Source organism: Falco punctatus (genome assembly GCF_963210335.1).
Source record: "Falco punctatus genome assembly, chromosome: 13".
NCBI classification, from domain to species: Eukaryota; Metazoa; Chordata; class Aves; order Falconiformes; family Falconidae; genus Falco; species Falco punctatus.
Genome location: NC_137593.1, coordinates 13,635,764 through 13,646,330, shown reverse-complemented (window position 1 = coordinate 13,646,330; position 10,567 = coordinate 13,635,764). Strand labels below are relative to the sequence as shown.

The 10,567-nt window shown below is 42.8% G+C and overlaps 1 protein-coding gene across 2 annotated transcripts in view; it reads right to left on the bottom strand.

The window, feature by feature from the left end:
* Positions 1–67: 67 nt before the first annotated feature.
* The window catches only part of OSTN (osteocrin), a 29,479-nt gene continuing 18,979 nt past the window's right edge, over positions 68–10,567 (bottom strand). Inside the window, exons 2-5 of one of the 2 annotated variants that reach the window (XM_080410580.1) lie at positions 7,949–8,047; positions 4,902–5,119; positions 1,241–1,337; positions 68–941 (exon numbers count right to left, since the gene is read on the bottom strand). In XM_080410580.1, coding sequence (XP_080266706.1) covers positions 1,253–1,337; positions 4,902–5,119; positions 7,949–8,047 — 402 coding nt within the window. In that variant the 3' untranslated portion in view covers positions 68–941; positions 1,241–1,252. The remainder of the gene's footprint in view (positions 942–1,240; positions 1,338–4,901; positions 5,120–7,948; positions 8,048–10,567) is intronic. The other variant, XM_080410579.1, reaches the window with a different exon arrangement.

Sequence of the window (10,567 nt, the reverse complement as noted above, 5' to 3'; positions counted from 1 at the left end):
TGTCAGCAAACAGCTCTTTTCAGTTATATTTTATAATCTGGAAATAAGTGAAAAGCACGAAACAGGATTTAAGATAACCTGTTTTACTCTGAAATGAAGTGGAGAGGACATGTTTACATTTTACCAGAGTGAGAAATACTTGAACTTTTAGAGTTGGATGTCCAATTATGCCCCATGCACACATCAAGAGGCTAAAATAAGGCATACAATGCAGACGGCCTAGGAAGCAGATGACTTCATATTTGGATACTATGCTATGTTGTGCTTAGGGAGGAATGAAATGTATTCATCAGCTTAAAGGAGGAAACTAGAAGTCTCACCACATTTCAGGATCTGCTGTATGATGAAAACATGTCTAAATATGGTGCAGAGATAAAGACTACTAAAAACATTAGGACAAATATTAAGGTATTGTCATCGTTCTTACCCAGACTAACTCCTAGTGAAGTCAGTAGACATCTTCTCCCGAACAGCACTTCAAATAAATTCTAGGTTTGTCCCATAACTCTTAAATCCTCCCTTCATCTACCAAATAAGCACCCTCTTGAAAGAAACGTGCAAAGCTGTCTGCTTTTCATGGTCTGCTGTTGGCATCTCTGGAAGTTTTATTTTCAATCCAAAAAATATCTAACAGCCCTTGCTAGGATAACGAACTTCTGCAAGTTTAAGAAATAAATGCCATGCAATTAAACTATATGCATATTTTCTGTTCCTTCCTATCAGTGACACCATGCACAACTGTGAGAGCATTCTGGCCTGATGAATTGAATTTGTTATTATTTGTAAATGCAACATTTGTTAAATGCAAGGTGAAACAGGTTTTGCAGGAGGTCAGTTCCTTGAGTGTTGTATCATTAGTCAACGGCAAGACATGATGTGATGCTTCTTCCATATTTCTGTCATGTTTCCAGTGCAGCATCAATCCTTCAGAACAGAAGCACCTGTAGGCAGAAAAGCAGTAAACATTACATTTTCCCATGTCAGAAATGCAAGGCTTAGACAAACACACTGTAAGGTGGTCTACAGGAGATGAAAAAATTCCGAATACTTGTTTTCTTGTAGGGGGGTACTAAGGTGTAATTTAGGGTATTCAAGCTAAATTGACAGTTTAGTTTTAAGAAGCCATCATTCCCCAAGCGACTCTTTCCAAAAGCCTACTAGCCTGCCTTGAATACCTCCGTGTAACTGAGAGCAGGTGGGGTTCCCTGAGCCTGCCCACACCCGGAGTACTTTGGCTTACTTGAGGGAACTGCTAACCCTTGGTGTTGCCGAGACGGCTCACTCCAATCCGGTCAAGAGGAACTCCAAACCGTCTCTTAGGCAGCTCAACCACTTTCCTGCACAAGGAAAAAAAGCAAAGGAGAAGGGAAAGAATTGTAGAAAGACATCATAGGAATAACAAAAATGTTACTACATCTTTGATTCCTCCATTCATCCCACTAAGTTATTGTTCAGACAGGCCAGCTGTGCAGGAGCCACCAAAGATGTGTTTAAAGACAAGTGAAGCATCTTGTTTTACGAAAGAATAAGCAGGAGTTGCACCTGTTTTACAGACTGGCTGACATTTATCCACTATTCCTGGTTTTATTTGGCAGCAAACAAATAACTTCACAGGTTAACTGCTATTCATAAAAAAAAAGGAAATACACTGCATGCATAAAAGGGAATTGTTTCATGCATACTTCAGATAAACCATTAGCCTGGATCTTTGAAATCTCCAAGGGCCCAGTGGGGCTAAGATAAATGAGGAGGTAGAAAGTATTGCACAGTAACAGGGGACAAGCCAGAGGACCTCTAAGCAGGATTTTCCTGTGGAGTCTCCTGCACTGTGTGCTGTTCTCAAAACTGTAGAGTAGCAATCCTTTGATGAGATTGAAAACGGGAGTGGTTTGGGTTTGGTTTTTTCCCCCATGTGGTCCATTTCCTGATGATTTGATGAATGAGGGCATGAGGAAAGTGTGAAAAGTTGTATGCAGGAATATCTTATTACAACTTTTAATAATAATAATAAAAATAATCCCAACTAAATGCAGTATTTTTGAGCATTTTTTCCACCACCAGAAGTTTGATTTTAATTAATTGTTGAAATGGTGAGTTTTTCTGCAGCCGAGAATAACCTCAACTTTTGCCCTTGGAAATACTTGTCAGTGAAATGCAGGTCCAAGAGAAGCCCTGGAAGATGAACTCTTTATCTGTCGTCGTCAAGGAATATAAATAAAAAGAAGTTTTGTTCCGTAAGTCGGCAGATGCGGGGGATAGCAGAGCGCTGTCCTGCATTCGTGCCTGGCTCAACGTGCTCGCACTGCCACGCTCACCCCGCCGGCGGCCCTGGGGGCCCTGCCCAGCGCTGTCGGTCCCTGGGCTCAGCTGGGCAGGCCTTTCCTCGCCCCTCTCCGGCGTGGGCCGGAGCCCCGGGGCACATTCCGCACCAGCAGCCCGCTCCCTGCTGCGCCTTCGCCAGCGACTGTTGGACGAGGTCAATGAGCGGGGACTGAGCGTACCACGTCCGCAGGGAGCGCGGCTTCAGGCACGCTGGAGCAGCTACGTGACACGGCAAAGGGTGGGCAGCGGCTGGCACAGCCCTCCCGTGCCCTCCCTGAACCGAGGGACCCAGCACGGCCGCGCTCAGCCAAGGGAAGCCGAGGGCAGGCAGGCAGGGGCTGATGCTCAGCCTGCCTCCTCAGGGGCAGCAGGCTTTCCCCCCCCCGGGGGTGGCACAAGCTGGTGGGAGTCTCGGGCTGCTGGAATCATGCCGAGCCTGGCTCGATAAAAAGGGGAAATAATTTCCCAGGCCGGATTATGCGGGCGGGTTGTGCACCGGCGGGTTGTGCACCGGCAGCCGGAACGCCGCCAGGCTCCGCACCGCACCGCACCGCGGGGAGCGCAGCGCCGTGCCTGCGGCCGGGCACAGCCCCCTCGTGTGGCCATCCCGCGCCACTGCAGCCAGGCCCGCACCCGCCCTCGCAGGGCCGGGCCGGGCCCGTTCCGCACCCAGCAGGGACAAAGCGATGCTTCTCCTGTTTAAAGGAGCCTGCTCTAAGATTCCCCGAGCCTTTCTCTCCGTCTGCCTCTGGGTCTTTCTGCCTCTTCTGAAGACTCGTGCCTTCCTGCCTGCCTTTCCCATGCGTTCAAAGCTTTATAAACTCATGAGCCTCCCATAACTGGTGGGTGCCACACGGACTTACATTTGATCTACCCTCTTCCAAAAGTTTCTATTGTGTTGCCAAGCACCACACACATTGTATTAACTAAGGGGTTCAATCTATTTAACAGCTTTTACACTTCAAAAGTCATTATCTGGTCTCTAAAGGCAACGGTCCCAGTTGGTACAGGAATACACTGTTAACTGTTGTGTGCATGACAGTGACAGGGTGCTCAGTCCTCTGTTTTACCCCTCTTAAGTGCAGCAGCCTCTGCCTATTTCCTTACTGTGTACTGCTTCCTTACAGCCTTATCACTGTTTCATAGCACCCATCTCATCTTCGGTCCTGCTACTGGTAGTATCTGACTATAGATGCAGCGAGCAAGGCAGCTCAGATGGTTCTAATAAATTAGTCAATCCCAAACTTAAAAGCTAATCGGCTCCCCCAAAGTTACAGTCTCAATGAACAACTGCAAATGGTGCTGATGATGCCGGGAAAGGAGAAATTTTGTGCAGTGTGTCACTCATTTGCATGAGCTCATTATTCAGCGACAAGCTGTTAGGAAACTTGGATGATTTCCACCACAATTTCCCTTTCTTGTGTTTTTTTCTTTTTGTTGTTTTTTTTTTTCCTTGTACTGCACAGAGGATGAAACAAGATTTCCACCCAAAAAGCATAAGACAAATTGGGAATACCATGTACTTTTGCAAAAAAAAGGCATTGCAGTTTCAAAAATGACCTTGGAAAAGGAAGAGGTGCTAAAAAGCAAAGAAAGAATGAGCTGATTTTGATTTGTCGAAGAGATACACAGAACAGAATAGTTCTCAAGGTTTTAAGAATTTTGTATTTTGTCACTTTTGGCCACAGTCAAGAAGCCCTAGTAGCAGACTGGGTGGATAAATGGAAAAACAACAAGAAAATATTGCAAAACTCCATTTGAAAAAAAAAAATACTTGTAACGTTGACTGGCCCTTGTGAATACTTTCCAGATTAAGCTTTAAGCATGCTACTAAATACTTTGTGGCATTGGGGATTCCATCCAAAGGAAGACAGTTACCAGAAGAAGGCAACAAGACAGTTAAGCTCTTTCAGATACAGCAAACAGCCCCTTGAGCTTTGCCCCAAACTCACTGGCTCTCCCCAGCCACAGCAAGCATCACTGCTTAGCCCTGTTATAAACACGCTTATCTTCAAACATGTACTGTGAAGGTATTGCTGTGCTACTGTATTGATTAAAACCTGGTTTATCATCAGTTGATTGAGGTCTTGAAGCTCATTCTACTGTCTGCCCATTTTCATGATGTGTTCTTTATCTTGCTATTCAGGTTGTGCACACCGCCATACCTTCTTTTTTCACCCCAGACTCGAGAACACCCAGTCCTGCCCCTCTGCTTTTGAACCTCGGGCATGTTTTCGCTTTAAATAATCCCACAATCAAAAAGGCAGTCTTAAACTGAATGTTAGCTCACATCAGTGGAAAGAACTGGACTAAAAAATGCATATGGTTGAATGTTCTTTGTTAGCTCTCTGGCACCATAGGGATAGATGAATAGTGCATGTATTATTCATCACAGCTGAAGGACTGCACACCATACAACCAGAACAATTGCTGAAGAGATGCTGGTACCCTGATCAAAAGCACCTCTCAAGTGACCAGTAAACCTGCTGGTGGCTAAAGCTAACCCATATGTAGCCAGGACATCTACCAACAGCTTTCTTCTGACTTTATCATTATAGTAGGAGCATCTAAGAATTTACCTCTGTTTGCCTTTAGCATCCACAGAGGCTGAAGAAATTCTGTCAATTGGGGAGCCAAATCCTGGGAAACTTCTTTTCTTCTTGGTCTCAGTCACCTCATTCTCCAGAGACACCAGCTCATCAAGAAGGAACAGTTTGGCTGCCAGGCTGGTGGCTGACTTCTCTTCACTGGTGATGGGTTGTGCTCCTATGCCCAGAGCAGCTGAAGGGTCCAAAGGCTGCAAAAGAAAGTGGGGATGTTTGCTACTGCTCAAGTTCCAGAAAAAAACATTTCAACCAGTATCACAGCAGCACTCCTATAAATACATAATCACTAAGATACTGAACCTGGGACCATGTTTTAAAACAAAGTTCCTTCTGTGAAACATGGCCATTTTCTACCCACAGGAGTTTGACATAAAAAAATTGGAGGTTTTTTTGTCTTTTTTAATACAATTAAACTCATCTTCATTATTATTGCAAGAATTATCAAAATTTCTTATTTCACAAAGCCTGTTTTTGCAGGCCAGCCGACTATCCCTATCTCAGCAGTGTGATTAGTATCACTTACAGCATGAGCTGAGTAATTTAATCTCATTTAAAAATGCAATCAACATTATCAGACTCCAATATCCATACTGATAATTTTCAGGAAAGTGATTTTCAGTTTTTCAATGAATGCTAATAAATAGTAATGAAAACTTATACAGAATTTTCCATCCAAAGCTGACGAATGAATTGCTATGCAAAAAATATCCCAAAATAAACTGGCTCAGCACTGACATCCAAAGAATTTATACAGTAACAATATGTGGGGCGGAGGAAAGGAGAGTATGTTGCACAACACAGTACTTTGAACCTTGGTTATGACATTAGGCTTAAACCTTTTCAAAGCCAAACTACCTCGCTACCCAGAATAGCTGAGAATATTGAGGTCAATCAAGACAGAAATGAACCAAATCAAAGTGAAATAGTTGCTTTGCAAATAACAGAAAAATATAGGGCAGCAGAGAGTCTATGAAAGCAGGTGTTAAGCTCAAATAATTTTCTCTTCAGATGAAATGTTTGTCTTCTTGCTCCACTTGATCTTCACAGACTTAATAAAAAATTTGGTTAGAAATTTCTGTTTATATGCCTTGAAGTAGGCTTTCCTCTATCCTCAGAGGCACGCCACTGCCTGTCTTGTTCATATACAGTGGATTTAGCACAAACATAAAGGAAGCCATCACATGGATGATGTAATATGCTTGTCTCCTGTGGCCCACACCATAGCTGTGGTGGTGATGTTTTCCACTACTGATGGGTGGCACATACACCCTGTCACTGGTTAAAATTGTGATCTTTATATAAGAAGGAGCACACAAATGATGTAGCACTGTCAATACTTTTCTAAAGGATCTCATATTGTCCTCTGACTTTACTTTTAATGAGTCTCAAGTGCACTGAGCAATCCTTTCTGTTCCCTTTCAGGGTTATAAAACTTTCATAGAGGTTTGCAAGAAAATTATGCCTTTGAAAAAAGACTGAACTCTACCCTCTGGTTAGTGAGGATAAATATCTACACTAACACTTGAAACTAGAAAGTCAAAAATAGCCTCTGCTCTTGAGTACTTTTTGTCTTAAAAATTATATAATAGAATTGTAAGAAGTAAAGAGACAGGTAAAATGGTAATCAGAAGCAGACAACAGTTGTCCTATGGTGAACCACTGAATGAAGTACAACTTTTACAGATAAGCAGAGATAAGTGTGGGGTGCAGGGGGTACAGTGGAGGGTTTAAAAACTTATGAACAGCAGAGAAGTGAATAAAGACTGGTAATTTTTTCCTCAAGAAAAAGAGCTCCTCAGTCCATCCAATGAGGTCACCAGATGATGGATTTAAAATAAATATAAGGAGCTACTTTTTAAACACAGCACACAGATGAAGTGGAACACATTACTAAAAGGCATACATGTCTTTTAAAAAAAAAACAAACCACTGTTTTTTAAACTGTTTCAAAGACAAATCTCAGGCCCATCAGCAGCTAAAACATGCCCTGGTCTAGTGCAGGTCCCTGGATCAGGAAGGCTCTGAAGTCATTCTGTTCTTGTGTTCTTTTAACAAAGATCTATCATTGCCAGAGACAGGATTCCAGGTCTGTGTTGCACCAGAGCAGCAGCTGCTGCAGCACTGATGCGGGGAGTGGTTCCCCCAAGCCCTATGTTCTATAACAAGTATTATTTTGTATAATCAGGGCATGTTTACTTGAAGAGAGAGCAAGGTAGAAGGATCCATCAGTATTTTTCAGTGTGCATCTAACAGCTAAGCTGATCTTTAAAAACTATGCAAAGACCCTACAGCCAAACAGTGTGTTAGACTCTTAAATCCTTGATTTTTTTTGTATGGCACGAAACCCTTACAAACATACCTTTCCTGCCAAATCTGCTTCATGTCAAGATGACATAAAAACAGAGAACACAGTAGAAGTATTTTCAGGTGCAACCCCTGCATATCGTCCTGGATGAAACATGAGACAATTCTCCCGTTTCATCTGTTGCTTTCCTTTGCAAGCTTAGGCAAGGTACTCCGCTGCTTCCATCTCCTGGTCTGTTCTGTCTCCTTTGATTTGTAACTTTTGTGCAGGTGGTCTTTTCTTAGGGATCTCCTTATGGCTTCTGAAAGCTGTGGACTTCTCATGCTATTATTTGTCTTTAAGAAGAATGAAACCTTCCCTACAGTGCCAGAGGAGTTTACTTTCCCTGCAACCATCACCTCCTTCTCCTCATCAGGAAGTTATCTATCCAAAGTCACTAGACAACGTTTTAGCACACACAAAACCCCATGATGTTCAGCAGAGGCTGCATGAGTCTAGGTGAGACTGTCCTGTCCTCCCAGCCATTCTGCCCGTCCTCCCAGCCATGCTATTTGTATCACTCTTCACTAGGTGCCTCCTTTGCCCTTGCAAAGTCAATACTGGTCACTCACCTTCCAACACTGCTTGGATACTGTGGTGTCTTCCACACTCTGTAGCCAAGAACAACCCGAGGAAGAGCAGGGTTACATGACAACCACCAGAAACATTCACCTACCTCTGGAGCTGCCTTGGCGAGGAGCACTGAGCTAGAGTGCCACTGCAGCAGGGTAATCACAAGGGCCAAATGCACCACAACAAGCTGGAACTGCAGCATCTGCAAAGGAGAGCGATCTGTTAATGACTTTGCAGTTGCAGTCCCAGAGGAACCTTGCTCCAAAGGTCTTAAAGAAGTGAAAGCAAAGGGAGAGTCTGTTCTCATGGCTGTTAATATGTTTTCTTTTATAGAGTCACTGCATAACACACAGCAAACAGATAGTGCCAGCTGAATGCTCTTCACCTTTAGGTGACATTGCAGATTACTCTGTCTCCAGGTCCTGCCCCAGAGTGTAATTCAAGCCTGATTCTTCCATTCTTTGCTGACTCTCTGCTTGGCAAAAGCAGAAATAGAAAGGATGTATAAAGATATTTCTATGATGTAAAATAGTTGTTTTATCCTATTCTATCAGGCAGAAAACACATGGTAAAAACCATCTGGCTTTGTACTTTCCCCACCCCACCCCACTACAAAGGAGAAAAGCCATAAAAGCATTTGGAGTCCAGTTTTAAAAAGTAAAGATACAGTTTCAAGAAACAGCACTACAAATATTGTATCTTGCTTGGCTTTTAAAAATATTTTACATGTGTTTCTGTTATTTGGTTACCCCATTTTACAAACATATATATATACATGCATATATAGTCTGTCAGGGATCAGTAGCAAGGAAGAAAGCCGCTGGTTATTCTGTAGGGGTGAAGCAGACTTGGTTCACGGGAATCAAAGGACAAAGTCAAAGCAGGAAACCAGGTGGTACCACTGTCTGTCAGTCCGATGGCAACAGCCATTGAAGTCATACAAGGGTCTGTCTGGGTGTTTTTAAAGCTGTAACCCTCTACAATGTATATTTTTGTATGTGGGTGTGCATTGAAGTTTTAAGTAGTAGTCTGCTACCTTCACAGGTAACCACATCCTGATTATTTGGATACAGAGACATAAAAATAAGTGGCAAGGTTAAAAACACATGTTTATTATGGTTAAGGTCTGTGCTGGTATTCATTCAACCCAAAGACCAAAGAGCTAAAAATAGTGACTGGTACACTAATCAAAATAAACATCAAGGCACCTGCAACACAAAAGACATTTGATTAACTGGTCAGAACTCGACGCCAGTGAAATTAGAAGTGGAGGAAACTGTAAGGACTTAAAGCTTGGCTCCAGTTCCAATGGAAATGAATAGCTAAGCAGCAATGTCACTGGTTTAAAAGGGAGAAAAACTTAAGTCCAGCAAGATCCTGTTGTGCTGATTTTCATGCGGTGAAGGGAACAAAGTGGGAGAAAGAAGCAGGGTTGTCCCAGTGGAGCAGTTTAGCTCTAGAAAAGTATTTGCAAAACTAAGAGTGTGATAGGACTATGTAAACATAATTAAAAATCCCACTGTCTTCTGCCAGCCTGAGACTTAGCTTTCCACCTTCAGCCCTGTCATAGGATCTTTGTTGTTAAAAGCAGTTGTTGCTTCTTCTCCTTGAGCTCATCTGTTGCAATTGGGTAACCAGAGCCCTCCTGCTTAAAGAGGCTTTCCCAGCCATGCACTGGTTATTACTTCACCCCACCCACATTTTAACCTTGACCCTTTCCAAGACAGACCTAAAGCGAAGCTTGACAGTACTTTTTACTGAAGGAGAACAAGTAAAGCTCGGACAACCACATGGACCTTTGCAAGACGTCACCTCTTGTATTGAGTTTCCATCCTTCTGGAAAACTCTTGACATATCTCTATGAGATTGGTGGCGAAGGGATTGGGGTATAATTCCATGTCTTTAGTATCTCAGAGTCTGGTCTGGTGTTGTTCAACATAAAATATGGTATACCCTTCACTAAATGTAATTGCAAGTCTGAATTTCAGACATATTTATGCATTTTAGTGATATTTTAGTTTGAAATGTGTCAAAACTAGAATTCCTCATATAATTGCATATCTTTGTTGCAGTTCCAATTAAAATAAAATTGAAGATAAGAAAGAGAACATTATTCTACCTTATCAAAGCAGGATAAACATTCAAAACTTTTTCCTAGGAATCTGTGCAGAGCCATTTTCCCCCAAAAACATCACAAGCAAGCAAAATTCTTTACCAAACAGAAACTGTTAAGTCTCCAACATCAAGCCAAAGGACTTAAAAGATGTTTTTTTTTTAAAGAAAAAAACCCAAAAAACAAAATGACATCCTGAAGATAAGTGGGCTGAACAAACCCCAGACAGCATGCAATTCATCACCAAGCTCCAAACCCATTGCCTGTCAAAAATGGTAACAGCTATCATTGTTCTTACCCATTTGAACTATCATATTTCACATTACTGTGGAGATTACTCTGCAAGTATAAATCACAAGAGCTTTATTTTTCTTGCTGGCCTGTTAGCAAGAGAACTGAGGCAAGACATCATGCCTTGCACTGTAATCTTTCACTTCAGCTGCCACTATATATCGATGACTATGGTCTGCCTGTCGCAACGCCAACACGGGGCGTGCTGGAGCTCCCCTGCCACCAAGGACCTTGCTCTTGCAATGAGCACGTTGTGGCTGAGCCCAGAAGCCCTTGGGGTGTTGTGCTGTATGCTCCAAAGCTGACCTGATGCAAAGC